This window comes from Pelodiscus sinensis, chromosome 23 (genome assembly GCF_049634645.1).
Source record: "Pelodiscus sinensis isolate JC-2024 chromosome 23, ASM4963464v1, whole genome shotgun sequence".
Lineage (NCBI taxonomy): Eukaryota > Metazoa > Chordata > Testudines > Trionychidae > Pelodiscus > Pelodiscus sinensis.
The window spans coordinates 3,227,632-3,248,009 of NC_134733.1; the positions used below are offsets into that span (position 1 = coordinate 3,227,632).

The window sequence follows — 20,378 nt, forward strand, 5'->3', positions numbered from 1 at the left end:
ATATATTAAAAAAAGACACATAGCAAATTGCTGTGCCAATCAAAAAGTCCAGTAGAATACAGGTCAAATCAGAAGCACAACAGATTAGTTAACTAATGCTGGTAATCAACCAAAATCAATGCACCAGTTTCTAATCAGTTAAGTGGGAACAGGGATATATTCTAGACCAGTGGCTCCGAAACTTTTTGGCATCACGCCCCCTTTTTGATTTCTGAAAAACCCTCATGCCACCCCTCCAAAATAACAGCAAAACTTCATGGGGGCGGAGGGGGAAAAGGCTGGATCACCTCGCGCCCCCCGCCCCCCCCCCGGAATTTCTTCACTCCTCCCCGGGGGGCATGCCACCCAGTTTGGAAACCCATGTTCTAGATAGACAAAAGTTAGCCAAGGGCCCCACCCACCTCCTAACTGAGAAACAAAATTCAAGTGTCAGGAATCACAAGCGTAGTAAGAAGACAATTGGAAAACACAAATCCTTGTATCACAGGCCTGGTATGAGGCCAGAAGCCCCTAAACTTTGCTGCCATAAAGCAAAGTCAAGCTGTGATCTAGGCACGGCCTGCTCACAGAATCTGACAAAAGTAGGGCTTATTATTGCAGAAACACACATTCTAAGAAATGCTAGGTACTGGCCATGCATACAACATTCCAGAAGATACCAGAAAACCTCAATATCAACACATTCTCCAAAAGATGACAGAAACATGCTGACGAATCTTAAAGATAAGCTCAGGATGACAACATGATGGGTAGAGAGGTTTTGATTGACCCAAGAGGTGCAAGGTACATCAGAGGGCAGTATTTAGCCATGTGAAAGGGCCAACATGTCACTTGTTTGTCTTACTATACTTGAAAAAGGTTTTTCCTGCAGGATGACAGTGATGACACGTGTCCAGCAGCCCCTCCCTCCACTACATGGCTTCCCCCTTCCCTATGCTCCAGTCTGTCCCTGTGGGGCCTGGGGTGGTGAAAGCCGCAAGCTCCTGGGGCATGCGGCTTCCCCTGTCCCCAGTGCCCCAGGGAGAGGCCATGTGGCTGCCCTACTTTGCCACTCCGAGACCCCCTATCGCTGGTGATTAACTCCTCCCTCACATGCTGCCAGCCCGAGCAGCTGTCACATGGGCAGGCAGCTTCCAGAATTTAAATTGAATCATGCGGCTCCTCCACTCTCTGGGGTGGGAAAGGAGAAGTGAGCAGGAGTCACGGGTGTTCTGGCGGGGGAGAGGGAGCCACATGACCTCTCAGGGGCTTGGGTGGGGCAAGCAGGAGCCGCGGGGGCACAGGTGGTGGGAATGCATGGGATCCATGGGGACACGTGGCAGCTGCACAACCTCTCCGGGGCTTGGGTAGAGGAACGGGGAGCGTGCAGGAGCCACATTAACTCTCAGAGGTTTGGGTGGGGGCACACAGGAGCCGTGGGGACTCAAGTGGTGGGAGCGTTTGGGATCCGTGGGGGGGGTGCACGGGAATCATGTGACCTCTCAGGATCTTGAGGGGGCCCAGGTGAGAGCCACAGTCTTGCAAGGGCTCGGTTGGGGGGAGGGGGGTGCACAGGAACTGTGGGGGGGGATCAGGTATGGGGAGGTACTGGTACGGGGGAGCAGCGCAGCCTCGTGGGGGCTCGGGTAGGAGAAAGTGGGGGGGAGGCCGCAGGAGCCGTGAGAGGGAGGCCGGGGGCGCTCAAGAGCGGGGAGCCACGAGGGCTCAGGTGCCATGCGCCCCTGTGGGGGCTAGGGTGTTGGAACTACAGAGCCTCACGGGGGCTTGGGTGGGCGCACAGGATGTGTGCAGCAACACCAAAGGACTAGAGGAGGGGGGGTGCATGGGAGCCATGTAGCCTCGCTCCTCATGGCCAGAGGGAGAGGGCTAGGCACTGCGCCCTCTCCCCCCACCCCACTTCTCCTCCCTGCCAGGGAGAGGGTCGGGCCAGTCTTGGTCTGGCCAAATCTCCCCACTCCAGCTGCTGGGGGGTGAACTGGGGCAGGCCAAGGCTACTATGTCTCCACCTGGCCCTCCCCAGCAACAGGAGGAGAGCGACCGGGGGCACCCACCTCCTAGTATCTGCATATGAAGATGCATCTCAGAAAGAGTTTCTGTGTCTGAGTGAGGGGTGACTGGAAATGCAAAGTCCCTCCATTCACTGAACAGGTCCACTGTCACAGGCACGTGTGTTCATGTACCTCTAACTATTGAGCCAGGGCATTAGCACCATGTTCTGTCAGCAATAAACCTGACCAAGTTCCTCTCCTGAAAACAGAGCCTGTGGATTTTATTGGGCAGCCAATTAAAGTTTGCTCTCTCCACTATCTGCGCCCAGCATAGAAACACACACACACACACACACACACACACACACACACACACACACACACACACACACACCCCCCCCCCAACATCTGATCACAAGGAATTTTCTGTCACCAAAGTCCAAGAGTATACATTGTATTATTCCTAATGGCATGACTACACCACAAAAAGGATATTTCCTTTAAAAAATACAGTATTATTCATGTCTATATAGGAGCTGACCTGAACGCAAGGGCACAGCATCACAGGGAGATTTCTGGATCACCTATTATGATTATTTTTCCCTGACCCACCATCCCAGTAGCATGGTTAAGCTAATACTCTGGCATCATCTAGGAACTTAGAACATACTCCTTGTAGTATCTGAGCACCTACTTCTCCATGCCTTAAACACAAACTAAATGCCATTTTGCTTATCCAGTCAGAATTAAGTATATATAAGTTCCAAGACAAGAAATTGGGAGGGTGAAATTAGGTGTATAAAGTAATTTTAAATCTGATATACAAAGGGAACCAAGTCTTCTACTTGCCTTGATGGCCTCAGTTAAGATAGCATCCATCTTTGGGCGCGAGGAGACAGCCATCTGTGTTTGCTTCTGTGCTCTAGCTAGTTGGCTAGCAGAAAGAGTTGCCCAGGAGGGAATGGTCTTTTTCACTTTCTTCTCCTTCTCTTTAGGCTGACCCTTCTCACTTCAGGGGGAAAAGAAACAAAAACAAATGAACAAAAAACAGTGACAGTAAGACAAGAGATATTGCACCAAAACAGCCTATGGAGAAAAGAGGCAATAATGAAAAAATTGTCTCAAAAGGCTATCTTGACTTGAAGCATAGACCATAGTAGTTCAGTGTGAGGGTGACACTTCACCCCATATTTTCGGTTTTTTTATATTTATAATATATAATTATGGCATAAATATGATCCATTTGGTCACATAAGATGTCATTGAAAAGGTTACAATTTGTTAAATATGATTATTCTTTTTGTATGTACGCATCATTCTTGTATCTGAAATTATAAACATTGACTGGGTATCTATACTTCCAATGTAGTTACATCTAGGTAACACCCACTAGATGCTTTCAGTCTAGATAGATAGTGGGCGGGGAAGGGATGTTCAGGGCAATGGGCCATTAGGAAAAACAATCCTTAGGAGGAGTTTATACCCCACCTGCTGAGTCTTCTTGAAAAGCCTACAGATAGTCTGAAATTAATGGTTGCTCTGACTCTACAAAGACATGTGACAAGACCACATCTCTGGACTCCATCTTGGGATACCAGTATTTTTCCACAAACTCTGAGAACCCTAAGGTTTTAATACAAGCTGAATCCAGGCTACACTGGCCCGGGTCATGGGGCTCCTTATAGAAAACTAGCCGCTTGTGATTGACAGTCATTGGTCAGATGATAACGTGGAAAGCTTTAAATTTGAGAGAGCATGCTAACATGGCATATGGGCTATTCAGTGAGACGTCTGTAACAGTCATAAGGAAGTTACAGGAGTATGACCTTATAGAATATTAAACACTTTAGCTTATCAGTCTAGCACAACTGATTTTGAATTGCAGCAAGGATCTATTTCAGTTAATTGAAAAATGGCACTACAGGAAGAATTTTTTGCAACCACAAAGGGGGAGGGACACCAGTTTGAAGTAGCTGGGAAACAGCATTAAGTGCAACAAAACACTTCATATCAAAACAAGGTGCAGTCCATTACACAGAATCCCTGTGGCTAGAACAGAACGACAGGATGCCTGATTATTACTCCTATTTACTTACATTTGTGGGATTTGCCCTCTAGCTTTGGCATCTTCTAGAAAAAAGTGTCTGTTGGGACCACCAAGTAAGAATTCTGTGTCCTGAAAACACACACAATCCCCAACTTCCACCGCGTCTTCCTTTTTATAACTAGCAGTAGATTCTCTGGGTAAAGACAGCAGTTTGTGTGTATGTACATCCAACAAATAGGAATTGCCTCCATGAATTGTTCTTTTCATGTCAACTGTCTAATGACATAAGAATATCCCTCTCCCTTCACTACTGAAAACCCAGAGAGATGGAGAGTATGTTCCACACAATGTGACTAGCAAACTAGTTTGCAGAAAACATCAGATTTTCCTGAAAAATGTGTTTGCAGGGGGCAGGGAAATCTCACAAACCATTTCTTGGGAAGAGTGTTATCTGTCACTGGATGAACCCCAGGAATTTATTCCACTCCAAAAATACAGTTCAATTTTGTATTAAATTACTTCAAAAACAGCAGCTGCATATTGGCTTCCATCCTTAAATTTAAAATAAAAAAAGCAGGGGGGTGCGCCTGCTGCTCAACACCCTTCACCCTTCTCTAGCAGCTTTCGTGGCCAGAGAGCAAGAGAACGTGATGACATCATTCTGCCATCCGGCAGTGAAAACTTTTTTATATCGAGAGAGACTTGTCAACTTTTTCCTCACTAAGATCCTTTAGAAGAATTGATAATTTTTCCCAACTTCCCCTACAATCCCACCCCAATTACAGGCACTCAGAAAGGAGGATGTCTTACTCCTTTTTGGTTTCTTCAGAAGACTTTGCTTCTTCCTTCCCCTCACTCTCTGGTTCTTTTGGTTGCTCTGTCTCACTGGATGTAGCAGGTGGAGTTTCATTCTCTTGCTCCTCTCCAGTAGATGCGGATTCCTCAGAGCTGACTTCTGGGTCTAAGGAGAGATTTGGAAATGCACAGTCTGTATCCAAAACAAACTCAACTCTTCATAAACTCTCCTCATGTCTTTTTAAACACCCCCCCGCCTCCAAATCAGCAGTTTCCCCAGATAACCTCTGTGGAAAAACTCAAATCGTTCTCTTAAATTAAAACTTTAAAAAGTTAATAGAACCATTTAAATATCTTCAATGTCATGATTAGTACTCAAATGCCAAAATAAACTTCAAAATAGACATTACATTAAAAAAAAAAAATCTCAAACTGAATTAACTCACGTTTTCTCATTTCATCATTCCCTTCAGCCCCTTCCAGCCTCCTCTTCCTAGACTACCAAAGTTACAATCATTGTGGTCACTCAAGTGAGATGCCACAGAAGAAGCCATTAGCTTCTCTGCTCAGTGCTAACACTAGATTCTCATAGACTCTAAGGTCAGAAGGGACCATTGTGATCATCTAGTCTGACCCCCTGCACAGTGCAGGCCACAAAATCTCACCCACCCCACCCAGAATAATCCTCTCACCTATCTCTCAGATATTGAAGCCTTCAAATACTTTGAAGACCCAAAGATGTAGAGAATCCTCTAGCTGTGATCTGTACCCCATGCTACAGAGGAAGGCAAAAAACCTCCAGGGCCTCTGCCAATCTACCCTGGAGGAAAATTCCTTCCCGACCCCAAATATGGCGATCAGCTAAACCCTGAGCATGTGGGCAAGACTCACCAGCCAGATGAAGTTAGGATGGATAAAAGCCAATGATTAAAAACAGGCTTGGGCCAGGCCGTGTGCACACCCTGCTCCCGGCTGGAGCAGCCTCCCCAGCAATGTGTCTTTTAACCAAAGACTTAAGTATATCTTCTCCAGGAATAAAAGAAAGCATTGAAGTCACAGAATATTTCAACAATCACCGTTTTGCTTCAGCTTCACTGAAGAGAGCAGAAGGAGCCACGCTAATTCTCCCTCAAGATGTTCAATGGAATTCTATGGTTGATTTTTTTTAAACAATTTATTAAGAACTGGCCTATTCTCATAATTAAAAAAAGAAAAACAAAACAAAAAAAACCTATCAACTATCCCATATTGACTGGTATGGCAGTGTGTGCTCATCCCATCCCAACAGGAGACTCTCAGGGGTGTGTGAACACCATTACCGCTACCAGTTCATCAGAGAACTATGTCAGACTGTCACCGTAAGGCAGCGCAGTGTAATGGCTACAGTCTATAGTGCAGCCCTTCCTTGCTGGGCAGCATGACCTAATGGACAGAGTCTATGGGATTAAGGATGTTAAATATTGGCTAATTGAACAGTTGATTAACCTCATGAATTCTTATTGGTTAGTCAACTATTCTCTAGTCCCCGGGGGTGGGACTGGAAGCCAGTGTGCACCGGCCCCACTCCTGAGCAGCCCCCTGCCACTCCATGCTACTCTGTCTCAAAAGTGTTAGGCGTCAAGGGCTCTTGAAGATCTTCCACTGAACTTGAGCCCCAGCATGGGCTGGAGCGGTGCTGACCCGACCGCGATGGTCTGGGTGCCACGTGCTACACCTGAGGGCACAGAGATGGCACATGCTTGGATGGAGACCTGCCCTGGCTAGGTCTCCACTTCTTCTGAGGCACGGGAGATTGGGAATAGTGCCAAGGCTTTTGTGGCAGAGTGGCTAGGGGCCTCGCACACTGAAGACAATGCGCTCTGGGTCACCAGTGCAGGATCCAACACTGGTGCCATATGGAGGGCCGCTTCCATGAGGATGATCTTCAAATGAGCATCTCTCCCCTTGATGCGCGTATTGACACCCTTACACGACTCGGACAGATGGGCTTCTTCAAGGCACGCTTCGTGGGGATGTGGGTGGCTCATCTCATAAAAGGTATCTTGGCATTTGAAAAAGTTCAGAAAAGGCCAACACAATGATTAGGGGTATGGAATGTCTGTCATACGAGGAGAGATTAGTAAGACAGACTTTTCATTTTGGAAGAGAGATGACTAAGGGGGGGAATGATAGAGGTCTATACAATCATGACTGCTGGGGAGAAAGTAAATCAGTATACTGGGCTAGATGGACTTTTGGTCTGACTCACTATGGCTTGCGCAGTGCGGGGCTGGCGAGTGGTTTTCTCCGCGATCGTCGAGCCCTGCCAATAGGGATTAGTTTGCCCCCCCCCCAACCCCCTTTATGCAACTATCCTGCAACTGCATTACCCCAATGTGTGTGACATGAACTCAGGAGCAGGGAGGCTGGGGGAAGTGTTCCCTCTAAAGAGTTTCTTCCCATGAGCAGAATGAATTGTGTTGTGCACCAGCACTGAGTTCATGTGGCTTGTTTGGATGTGCCACTGTGGCACCCAAGTTATTAATAAATATCTCATAAACTTCTACCTTTTCCCTCTGCTGCCGTCTCCTCCCCTTGCTCCATCAGCTCCCCTGGTGCCTGCTGGCCCCCAACTCCCCACCCTCCTCTGCTGTCCTGACTCCTGCCCTTCTCACTGCCCTCAGCCTTCCTGAGACCTGCCCCCCTCCACCAGCCCTTCTCTCCCCACTGTGCCCACTCTGATCTGTGAGCTACCCCTCCTTATCCCGTCTCCTAAAACCTCCCTCTACACACCTGCCTTGCCTCTCTTCTCTTGTGCTGGTCCTCCCCTGCCCTTCTGCTTCACCCCCAGAATCCCTTGGCACCTGCACCTTCCCTTATCCTTGCACCCTCTTGCTGCCTCCCCCTTCCCTCACTGCCCCTGCCCCCTTTGCCCTCTTTTTCCGATGCCCACCCCCTCACCACCCTCTGCCCCCATTCCCCTCATGCCCGTGTCCTTACACATGCCTTGCTCCATCCCTGCCTTCCTCATGCCCACCCCTTCTTTCAAGACTTCTCCCAGCACTTCCCCCTCCCCCCTCTAACTCCCAATGCCCTTACCCTCTCCCCTCCCAGCATCATCCTGTCCCGTCCCCCCCACTGATACCTCCCCTCCTGCCCTTTTCCTCATTGTCTCCTCTACTCTGTCCCTTGCTGCCTTCCCCCTTTCTTCTCCTGACCTGACCCCCTTCCCTCAGCACAAGCCCCTTCCTCTCCCACCCATTCCTCTTATTTTTCCCCCTTCCCCTCCCCTACCTTCGGCTTCTGCGTTCCAATTTGCAGGGCTGGAGTCAAAGCTGGCCCAAGCTACAGGTCGGCCAAGCCCTAGCCCGGGGCACCCCAGGGCACCGTGCAGTGCTGCTGGGCCAGGCGGGGGTGCCCTCAGGACGCCATGCGGTGCTGCCGGGTTGGAGCGCCTCAGGGGCATTGCATGGTGCTGCCGGGCAGGGCAGGGCCCGGGGCGCAAAAATGGCTTGGGCCGGCATTGTAGTCGGGCCCCAGCTGCTTCTGGAGCTGGGCTGCATGGTTTTAAAGTCCCGGGCCGTGACGTCATGCCACACCCAGGCATCTCCCCTCTCACCTGTTGCGTGGTGTTTAAGCACGCTGCGCATGCGCTCTCTCTGCCCCACAGTGCCCCGTAGATGGCCGCGGGGAATTTAAAGTGAGGGGCTGCAGCGCCCCATCCCCTCCTCCTCCAGCAGCCGCTAGCCGGCCTGAGACATTAGGGTATGCCTGAACACACCCCATGTGCATGCCTATGTTTAGCATCCTTTCTCCTTCTCAATCTCAAGCAAGCTTCCTTCCATCAATGAAAGCCACCTTCACCCTGAACCACCAACAGGCAATCATAACAGACTACAAGAAGCCCTGTTGCACCTTAAAAACTAACCAGTTTATTTGGGCTTAAACTGTTGTGGGCTGGAACCCACTTCACCAAGATACATGAAATGGAATCTTCTTCCAATTCATGCATCTGACAAAGTGGGTTCCAGCCCACAACAGTTTAAGCCCATATAAACTGGTTAGTTTTTAAGGTGCCACAGGACTCCTCGTTATTTTTGCTAAAACAGACTAACACAGTTATCCCTCTATAACAGATCATTATTACTGGTTATGTTTCTCCAATGTAATAAAGCCACAATTCTATGTTAACTATAAAATAAACATTTTTATGTGATTTTGTACTGTTGCACTTAAGTGAAATATGACTTCAGATTGTAAATAAAGGCTTCAAGATTTAATTTTTCCTAAGCTACCAAAAGCAGGTGAGGGAGAAAAAGCAAGGGAATGAGAGTTCTCTTAATGTTCTAAACTTGGTGGTAATGTCTTGTAGACATTACAGAACTAAAGGCTGTGTTGGTGTACACACTGGTAACTCAATATACAATTATTTCATTTTACCTGGCTTGGCCTCCTCACCTTCAGCAGGTTTGCTTTTGGGAGGAGTTTCCCGAGCAGAAGAATTCACAGCACGACGGATCGGCATGGTGTTGTCTTCAACCTTCTTTAAGAAATAGAATAAAAAACAAACAAGCAAATATGAGAAAGAGCCTGCAACGGGCCTAAAGCAGAGTATTAAAAGCTGCTGAAAAAAGTGTGTATGGAGAAAAATTCCAAGCAGACCAGATGAAATCAGATTTTTAAACTTACAAGTAAGATCCAAACCAGCTTCTCTGAAGCACATTAGGAGATAAAAGAGTTTCACTTTTTTATTGCACTTTATATTTATGAGACAATCTTTTCATTTCAATTCAGAGTTAAATGAGAAGAAAATTTGAAGATTCTGGCAAACTGGACATCTCAGGGAAAACAGGGGAGGAAAGGATGCATGGCTAAAAGGTTTTAATTAGATTCCCAACCAAGTTATCTACAAGCAGGGGAGGAAGAGTATAAAGTAACCCTCAAAAGGGTTGGAAGTCAAGGACTGATCCAAAGTCAAGCTTGGAGATGGGTCAGCCCCTACCTCACTTAACTTGTCTGTGTTGATCAGCTGAGCTCCCGTTAACAGTGGAAGTGCCTTATGATGTATGGGTTCAGCTTCAGACAGATCAGTCGCCATTTAAATTAAATTCTAGCCCCAAATGCAGGTAACACTGTGGAGCCCCAGGTTTTAATAAACGTTTTTTCCTAATGGTTTTCACAGGGCAGTGAGGAGTCAACCTAAAGTACAGAAAAGATCTGTTGTGATTAACAAAGAACAAAGAACAATCACATCTATTAAACTAAAGATAAAAGAGGATAAATTACCATTTAACAATAGGATCGACAGTATATACTTCATGTTCAATAAAAGATGCCACAACACTGACAAACTATCACACACAGCTAGGAGAGAGGAGGAAGCCATAGCAATAACCTATTATGTTAATGCACCTTCTAGGGCCCAAAGGAGAGCACAAAGGAACAAAAGTCATTCAGAAAAAGAAACATCAAAACGTATTGTGCCTGAAGCATCAGCAAGCAAAAGCTAAGGCTTAATACTAACAGGGATGCCATTCACTGCGGCTAGAGCTGGGCTTGACAAAAAATTATTCAGTGTAGTAGGAAGAGAACCTGAAATAAGGCAGCATATCCAAGGCTTGGTCTGAAGCCTATGGCCTGGACTGAAGTAATGGTCAAAACTTGCTAATATAAAGGAAAGCCAGATTTTGAGCAACAGGCAGGTCCTGCTCACAGAACCAGGCAAGAACAGGGCTATTTCAGAAACACACACAACCCGAGAGGTAGCAGGCACAAGTCATGCAAACATTTCAGGTTAGTACCAAATTGCCCTGACTACAGCACACTTCCCATTATCACACGTTCCAACCACCGGTCTGTGGATCGGCAGCAGGCCACGCCCCCAGCTACTAATGAGTCCCGCCTGCTGGGGTTCCCCACACAGCACCAGGGTGAGTGGTCTGGTGGGCACCCAGGTGTTCTGTGGCTGAAACTGGGGCTGCAGTGAGGGAAGCCTCACCATGGCCCCGGTTCCAGCTCCAGCGGCCACTATGAGGCCCAGCTGTTGGTGCCGCATGATAGGCAGCTGCAGCGTTCGGCCAGGGCCAAGCACCGCACGGAGCCTGGCTGTTGCAGTGCTTAGCAAGGGCCCAGCTGCTGTGGTAGCCAAGCTCCATGTGGCCTTGGCCCCAGCTGAGCACTGCAGCTGCACTTAGCAGGCCCCCTGCTCTGCAATAACTACTGCAGTCTGGGGGGTGGGGAGCCTGCTCCCTTCCAGAAACTCTCGGCAGCTGCGCAGGGCTTCCCCCAACTTCCTGCAAAATGGCAGAGGGTTCGCCCCTCGCCGTGCCCTGCCCACTCCCCACCTGGACACAGTGCGGGTCCCAGAAGACCTATCACAGGGATATAATCCCCTTCCCTTCTTCTCCCCTTCTCTTTCCCAGCCACAAGCGCCCATGGGGCTCACAGAAGCTCCAATTGTCCAGCTGGCCGGAGCACTTCCGGGTTCCAGTTGGTGCCGGACTATCAGGAGTGCCGGACCACTGGATGCCGGACAATTGGAGTTTTACTGTAATTCTTTGCATTGGTCTTCACAGCTGAGGACATGAGGGAAATTCCCAAACCAAAGCCATTCTTTTTAGGGAACAAATCTGAGGAACTGTGCCAGACTGAGGTGTCATTGGAGATTATTTTGGGACAAATTGATAATCAGTAATAAGTTACCGGGACCAGATGGCATTCACCCAAGAGTTCTGAAAGAACTCAAATGGGAAATTGCAGAACTGCGGTTTATACCCCGTCCTTTAAATCAGCATCTGTACCAAGTGACTAGAGCAGCGTTTCTCAAAGTGTGGTCTGTGGCCCAATACCAGCCCTTAGAGAAAAAAAAAATACTGGTCCTCAGAAAAACATGTGTGCACGATTCTTGGGAGAGAGCCTGCCGTCCATGGCATCTCTGCCCAGCATGCTTCCGGGAGGCAGGACTAGATCCAGCAGGCGTTAGGACCCAGGGAGAAGGCCGGGCGCACTGACGCAGAATGGGAGCCAGTGCCAGCCGATAAAGCGGCCGGGATTGGGGCCAAGAGGAGGAGCGGCCACACTGATGCTACCTCCAGAGACCACGGAGGTAGTGCGGGCTTCCTGCAGGGCCAGAGGGCAGTTCTGCAGCTGCGTGCCAGGTCCCGGAAGTGCACAGGCTGCTCTCCCCTCTGCCCCAACAGCCAGTGTGGTACCTAGAACGCCAGTCCATTGTGCGCTGGGGAGGTGGGTGGGAATCCGGGACTGCACTGGCTCCAGCTGCTTAGGCGGTGCGCACTGCCATGGGGAGCAGAGGAGCAAGGCGCACGCTGCCCCAATGGTTGGGGCTGGCATAGTCCGGGACTCCTCCTTCCCCCATGCAGGAAGGCGTAAGTTGTGTGACGGGGGAGACGGAGGAGCACCCCGTACACTTCCTGGGCCTTGGGGTGCAGCTGCAGGATCCCCAGGTATCGGTCCCCTCCCTCCCAGACCTCCACAAGTACTCTGCCCCAGCGCCCACTGGCACCTATCCTCTGCCCCAGCACCCACAAGCACAGTTGGGGCCACATTAGTGAAGTTTGAGGGGTATGGAGGTGTTGAATTGTGTTTTTGTATCCCACTTGTGTGGCCCCGACTGACTTCTGTGGGCCAGTGACCCCTGACTCAAAACAGGTTACCCGCCCTTCTCATAAATAAAGACAATGCTGAAACCTTTTGTGTTTGACAATATTTTATTTAGAAGTGAAGCCTGGCCAAGAAGCCTCCAATTGGGGCCAAGTTGTCAGCTGGCCACAGCGTCGTAACACTCCTGTACTCCCCACCCTGACTCCAAATCTGAGCCTATCATACACTGGAACCCCCTGTCCTGAGCCTCTCACATTCCCAAACTCCTGCACTCCCATATCCTCAATCTTCTGCCACAACACTCTTGCACCATTCACACTGCAAATCTATGTCCTGAGCTCATCATACTCCCACCCTTCCTGCCCTGAGCCCCTCAAACCCCAACCCAAACTCCTGCACCCTCACATCCACAAGCTTGTGGCTTGCTCAGTACTCCAATCCTCCACCCAAGCCCAGCCACATTTTGCCAATAATACAAAACTACTCAAGATAGTTATGTCCCAAGCAGACTGCAAAGGCTTCAAAAGGATCTCACAAAACTGGGTAACTGGGCAACAAAGTGGCAGATGAAGTTACATGAGGATACATGCAAAGTAATGCATATCGGAAAACATAATCCAAAACTATACATATGACATGATGGAGCATAAAATTAGCTGTTACCACTCAAGAGAGATCTTGGAGTCTCTGTGGATAGTTCTCTGAAAACATCCACTCAGTGTGCAGCAGCAGTCAAAAAAAAATGTTGGGAATCATTAAGAAATATATTGCCATCCCATAAATCCATGATACACCTGCATTTTGAATATTGTTGCAGATGTGATCATCTCAAAAGAGAGAGTGTGGAATTGGAAAAGATTCAGAAAAGAGCAGCAAAAATTATTAGAGGCACGGAACAGTTGCCATGTGAGGCAAGATTAATATGACTGATTTTTCAACTTGGAAAAGAGCTGACGGGGCGGGGCGGGATATGATTGAGGTCTATAAAATCATGACTGGTCTGGAAATAGTAGTGTTATTTACTCCTTTAACAAAGAACTAGGTGTCACAAAATGAAATTAATAGACAGCTGGTTTAAAAACAAACAAAAGGAAGTATTCCTTCTCACAAAGCACACGCCAACCAGTGAAACTCCATTTACAAGATGTTGTGAAGGCCAAGACTTTAGCAGAGTTTTTTAAAAAAAAAAAAAAAAAACACTAGCTAAATGTATGGAGAATAGATCCACAAAAGGCTGCTAGCAAGTATGGGTAGGAATGGTGCCCCAGCCTCAGTTTGTCAGGGCTGGGAATGGGCAATAGGGGATGGATCACTTGATGATCCCCTGTTCCATTCACTCCATCTGGGGCACCTGGCATTGGCCACTGTCAGCAGACAGGATACTGGGCTAGATGGACCTTGGTTCTCACCCAATATAGCTGTTCGTAGGTACAAAAATGCAAAATGCAAGAGAGTGGAAAGGGAAGGGGGTCCTTCAATTCTCTGTTGAATTTAAAGTCCTGATAGTTGGTGGAGACAAGATCAAAATGTTTCTGGTCCACTGAAGTCAAGCTTCCAGGTTTGCCTGCTTAAATCATGTCCTTAGTCTCTTCAGCTCTATCCTATTAGTACACAATTTCATCTCCTGAGGACTGAAATGATTTAGTCTAAATAAAATGTTTGGACTTAATGTAAAGGTATGAGGGTAAGTGTCATTTCTTTATTAGTGATCTACTGGAGATCAGTCTAGATGGGATGGTCCCTTCCACTCTTAAATATAGAGAAACAACCTACTCTTGCTTAACTATATCTGCCTGCCCAAAGAATCAGGGTAAAGCTTGATTTCTACAGCAGGAAGAAAGGACCAACCAAAGCATCACTTTCTGGACTAAGCAGATGCCAGCTGATAAACAGATTTAGACCGTTTCTATGACAAATGATAAATGGACATAAAAATCAGACATCAGGAATGGTAACACACATAAACCCAAAGGGGAACATTTTAACCTACCTGGACACTTAATCCTTCTTCTACAAAGGAATTTTACTACCCAATTAGAGAGAGACTGCTGAACTGGAAACTGCTTTTGCTGCTTATATATCTTGGGGTATGTCTAGACTGCGTCCCTCTGTCGGCAAAGGGATGCAGATTACGCAGGTCGACATTGCAAACCAAGCGGGGATTTAAATATCCCATGCTTAATATGCATAAAAAGGCTACCTTTTTGCCGACTCAGCACTTTGTCGGCAAAAAGAGGCAGTCTAGAGGGGAGATCTGTCGAGAAGGATCTGTCAAAAAAGGCTTTCTTTCTCGACAGATCCCCTCTAGACTGCCTCTTTCTGCCAACAAAGTCCTAAGTCAGCAAAAATGGCAGCCATTTTTATGCAAATTAAGCACGGGCTATTTAAATCCCCTCTTCATTTGCAATGTCGACCTGCCTAATCTGCATCCCTCTGTCGGCAGAGGGATGCAGTCTAGACATACCCTTGGAGTCTGTTATTTCCACTCCTACCCATGGAAGCTCCTAACCCTATATATTTGTTAGTCTCTAAAGTGCCAAAAGGCTATTCATTTTTTAAAACTGTTATTCAAGATGTACTGCTCATATCTATTCCAACTGAGGTGTGCTCGCACCACGTGCACAGCTGCTGGAAAATTTACACCCTAGCTTCTACCAATTGGGTTGGCTGTGGAGCCCCCTGGAATGGGGCCGGTGTGACAACCTATATATAATCCTGCCATCCCAACAGCCCCTCAGTTCCTTCTTGCCAGCTACTCCAACAGTGGAGAAGAACGGTGGGTATGGAATAGATATGAGCAACACATCTCAAAGAACAAGTTACAAAGGTGAGTAACCATTTTTCCTTCTTCGAGTGCTTGCTCATATGTATTCCAATTGAGGTGATACACAAGCATTACCCAACAGGAAGGTTCAGAGTCAATGTGTAGCGCACAAGTAATGCAGCCCCAAAAGCCCATCACATCTGGACTGCTGTACAACAGCATAGTGGTATGGACTTAGGACCATGTCACAGCCCTGCAGATTTCTTGGAGAGGATGAAGGGTCTGCCAGTTTCATCGTAGCACATCTCTTCCTCGATCACCCTCGCTAAGGTCTCTCTGCTGTGTGCCAGGAAGATGTGCTGCAATGAAACTGGCAGATCCTTCACCCAGTCTGCCACAAATAGCTCTGAGAATTTCTAAAAGGGCTTAGTCCTGTCAACTTAGAAGGCAAGAGCTTGCCTGAAATCCAGGCAGTGCAGCCACTGCTCACGAGCTTTGGTGAGGTTTGGGATAGGACATTTTTCTTCTGGTTTTCTGTCCTGTGTGGAGCGTAGAGACCACTTTCAGGGGAAAAAAAAGCCAGCTGAGAGCAAAGCTGAAACCTTGTCCTTAAGGAACACAGTGTACAGAGGGTCTAACATGAGGGCACAGAGCTCTGACACCCGTCTGGCAGAGGAAATGGCAACAAGAAAAGTCAACTTCCACGAAAGGTAGAGTAATGAACAAATTGCTAGAGGCTCAAAGGGAGTGCCAGCAGTGACCACACCAGGACTCCAAGTGATGTCAGAACTCCATGCAGGGAAACACTGGGACTGAGATTGAAGGGACCATCATGGCTGGATTCCCCTGTGAAAGCTACGGGGAAGTTGAGGCCTTGTCCCTCGAAAGGGAGAATCTTGATGAGGCCTAGGATGGCCTCAAAGCTGTCCGGCATGGAGGGCAGGGTCATCACCAGAGGTTCACCCTTTGAGGAGTCAAATAGGTTGGGACCCTGCAGCAGATCAGTGCTGTGAGTCTGGGACTCCTCAGGGTTGTTGACAATGGAGGTGTGGGAGGAGCCAGTAGTGCTGGATATGCCATCACCAAGGACTTGGTTGCTTGGAAGGCCGCGCCGGGTGGACTCCACAGGGGAGCAATGGTGCCGAGAGGTTCCCTTTTTTAGTGCCAGCCCTGAAAGCGAGGGAGTTGCATTCCACACTGCAGCACTCCGTCAAATCTTGCATCTGAGGTCACTGAGGATTCCATGAAGCTGCATTAAGCAGAAGTCCCACTCTTTTCTTGTATGTGGTTTAAAGGCCTTGCAGATCTTGCACGTGTCAGTATGATATGCCTATGATGCCTGGAGGAAGGCTAAGTTGTGGAGGTCGTTCAAAGGCATAAATGTAAAGGCAAGATCTGCAGGGTTTGAAGCCGTGGGGCTTTGGCATGCCCCAGACCCCAAGGGAACACAGCTGGTTCTCACTGCTAACTCTAACATCAGATTTTAACTACTACTAATCTAACTATTTCAACAACAAAGAGCTGAAAGAGCTAGGAAGATGAGGCACTTGCAAAGCAAGAGAACAAATTCTAACAGCCATCACTGATGGTAAGAAGGAAATGAGGGGCTGTTGAGTTGGCAGGATCATCTACAGCAGTGGTCACCAACCAGTAGATCGGGATCTACCGGTAGATCTTGGAGCCTTGACAGATGATCCTGATTGGTTTGTCCAGGAAGCTATCAAGTGCTGGCACTTCAGTTGCCTCTCCACCCACTGTAATGCCGCGCCTGCCCTCTGCCTTGGAGCTGCCCCTTGGAAACGTCCTGCTTGCTATGTAGGGTGTAGGAGGGAGAAGACGGGGGATGCTGATGTCAGGGTGTCACCCCCCACTTCTATACCCCATCTCCACACATAGAGAAGGGGATGGGGAGAGCTTGGCAACACAAATCTCTGTCAGTCTCACACGCTGTGTGTGTGTGTCTGTCACTCTCACAAAAACACCCTGTCCTTCCCTCATCTCCTGACCCAATACGTATATGGGGAGTTGTTACTACTTCTACTACTTGCAAAGTGGGTTCTTTTTAGTGTTTGACTGGTCTATGCATTTCATAACTTTCATTTCTCTCATGCTTAAAATTTAATTCTTTTGAGTTCTAAAATGCCTAACCTGTCATGCCTGGAGTAACTATCCCTATGGTTGGTTGTGCTCCTGGAGGTGGCTGGCATGTCCATGCAGCCCCGAAAGAGTCTGTGGAGAGCCCCTGCACTGACTTTTTCAGGGGCTGCATGGACATGCCTGCAGACACCACTCCTGCAGCTCCCATTGATCAATAATGGAGAACTGTGGAGTCAGTGTCAGCACATAGAACCATTGCTGTTCATGCTGGCTGCTTTCAGGGGTGGGGCGGGGTGGGGCGGTGCCAGCGCAGGAGTAGGACTTGAACCCACCACTCTATGTGCCCCAGGCAACTGCCCTATCCCATAGTCCATTCCACCTCCCTACCATCAGAGGGTCCCTTAACCTGTGTCTAGTCACTCCCAGGGTGGATGGAGGGGGAAGGCTTGAAGTTAGGGAGGTGAAGTGGGATCTCCAGTGAACTTGGGGATGGGCATCAGCCTCTGGAGCTCGATTCCACTCCCCTCCAAAAATTTTGAGTTAAGCCCAGAAACATTCTATATGTTATCCACTAAGTCAGGGGTTCTCAAACTTCATTGCACCATAACCCTCTCCTCACAAAATATACTACATGACCCCAGGAGGAAGCACCGAAGCTAGAGCCTGCCCAAGCCCAGCTGACCCAGGAGGGGATGGCCAAAGATGAAGCCCAAGCTCTGTCACTCTGTAACCTGAGCTCTGCCACTCAAGACTGATGCCCTCAGGTTTTGGCTTCAGCCCTGGGTCTCAGCAAGTCTAATGCCAATCCCGACTCATGCAAATGACCTGACTCATTAAAACGGGGTTGTGATCCACAGTTTGAGAACCACTGCACTAACTAGTTTGAAACCAGCACAGAAATAGGTTTTAATTGGTCTTCTACAGACTACTGCCACTTTGAAATCCTTTAGATAGTTCATGGTTCACTGAAGACATCACAAAATTCAACTCACAAACACTGTAATCCAGGATATCTGCCACATTACAGAATGCTGCATCTTGTGATACCTTCAGAACCAAAAATAGTTTCATAAACAGAACATTTAAAATCACTGCTTTGCTGAATGCCCCCTCAGAAGCTAGTTAGAAAAACTCATTTCTAATCTTCACTCCTCTTTCATTTTTGTTTTGCAGCTCACCTTTAATTGGAGAACTTGAACAGCCTGTTGTCCTGATAGGGAAGCTGGTCCAGTAGAATAAAGCCATTCAAGTCAGCCTAAAAAAAATTATGAGACTAAAATACCTTACTAACTGAAAAGGAAGAATGCAAGTTCATTTACTGTGTTCTATCTTTATGTTCACCTTCAGTCTTTATTTGGTAGCGTCTATATTAAAAACTCAGAATTGCACACTTATTAAACATGATTAAGCACCACTTCATCACATGCACCTCCACCATAGTCATCTCCATAAAACAACTTTTGTGCTAATTTTGTTCTAAGAGTACCATTGTCTATCCTCATGCTGCACAGGTTTCTTGGGAGGTTAAGCTGTCATTCTAGTTTCTGATTAAGATATAAAGACTGTACCTGTAACTTCTCTGAAGTCCCCCTGAAATCTTACAGGCTAATTTAACCCAATGCTGCTGCACACAGCATAAGCATCTTCCGTTGAAAATTAAAAAAAGAATAATGGTCCAACATGAAGATCTAATAGCTCACAACCTGTCAGACTAGAAATTCTGGGCGGCTCTTACTACTTTTAAAATGCAGTGCCACAGCGGTCCTGGACCAACAGAAGCTGGCACTGATCGGTCCCAGATTGTGCAGGGTCCAGCAGCCACTGCCTGCGGTCAGCCTGAGCCACTGTGAACGGGGACTCCTTAGTGGCAGCAGCCCTTTTACACAGGTAGTCCAGCCCCCCAGGGACAAAGGCTGCTGCCAGAGCACCCTCTATCAGAAGAGGCGGGGGGAGAGAGACCAGGCAGCAACACGGACATGGTGCTGGGGAAAACTGGCTGGGGGGAACCCATGGGGCTCTTACTACATTTAAAAGGCAAAGGCGCAGAGTGTTGATTGCTTCCGTCTCTGCTCATGCTATTTTCCCCGCTGCACCTCTGCACTCCTCCCCATGCAGAGACAGTTCTGGGAGGAACTGGCTTTTAAACCAGCTCCCCCCGCCCACCCTTGTTGCCTCTCACACAGAGGCACAAGGGGTGGGTTGGGGATGACTAGTCGAGTAGTGACTCAACTACCCAATAAGCCTAGGCTTATCGGGTAGTCAACTAGTCACTTACATCCCTCCTGCAAAACAACTGCGAGGAGGAGGATGCATGCAGCAGTGGTTCTGTCTTGTGGTTGAATACAGTTCTGTAACACACTGTTCCATTCCCTCCCTCCCTTCGCTGGGGGGAGAGGGGAACACAGGAGGCAGCATCTCACCCAAAACAAATTACAGTAGTGGAAATAACAGCCCCTTTGCCCAGCTGTATAAAGCAACTGGAAAATGGGTAGCGGAGCACCTCTCTGGGTTACTGACCTCTGCTGGCTGCCAGATCAGGGCCCCAAGATGAGGAAGCTCATCAGGGTGGGATTCAAAGCAGCTGAGTCTGGGTGTGCTCTCAAAGCAGCTAGGGTTGCAATGCCAGCCTGGGCTCCCCCTCCCCCACAAAGGGACATCACCAGGGCGGTGCCTATGAATGGTGATGCTCACATGTCCAGGGATTACTGGAGGCATATCTGAGAAGACATTTCCCTTGTCCAGGGGCTTTGACAGGGAGCAGGGCATGGCACTTACCTCTGGGGAGCTGCCCAGGGTCATCCACTAGGCTCAGCTAGGTGGATCTCTCCACAAGAACTGCCTGTGACAGTGGTGCACCTTAGCTTCTTCCATGCCACTTCCCCTGAGGCCCCACATCCTGGGGTGTCCAGTAGGGATGTTAAAATGTATTTATTTTTGTAAACAGGTAACTGCTTAAATGTACATGTTTATACTCAGGGTGAGGGGCTGGGAGAGTGCAGCCTGGTCTTGCAAGCCACCAGCTCCTGCCACCTTTCCCCCCCACTGCCTCTGCCCCAGAAGCTGCTGCCTCTGTGGGATACAGCAGGGG

At 48.3% G+C, this 20,378-nt stretch overlaps 1 protein-coding gene across 13 annotated transcripts in view; it reads right to left on the reverse strand.

Annotated features, from left to right (window-relative positions):
• HP1BP3 (heterochromatin protein 1 binding protein 3) overlaps positions 1–20,378 on the reverse strand; it is a 60,087-nt gene that overhangs the window by 32,696 nt on the left and 7,013 nt on the right. For 2 of the 13 annotated variants that reach the window (XM_075906516.1, XM_075906517.1), the window contains exons 2-5: positions 9,812–10,008; positions 9,250–9,352; positions 4,846–4,996; positions 2,838–2,997 (exon numbers count right to left, since the gene is read on the reverse strand). In XM_075906516.1, the coding sequence (XP_075762631.1) occupies positions 2,838–2,997; positions 4,846–4,996; positions 9,250–9,352; positions 9,812–9,907 (510 nt within the window). In that variant the 5' untranslated portion in view covers positions 9,908–10,008. Of the gene's footprint in view, positions 1–2,837; positions 2,998–4,845; positions 4,997–9,249; positions 9,353–9,811; positions 10,009–18,468; positions 18,546–20,378 lie in introns of all 13 variants that reach the window. The other 11 variants (XM_075906518.1, XM_075906515.1, XM_075906520.1 and 8 more) reach the window with 11 other exon arrangements.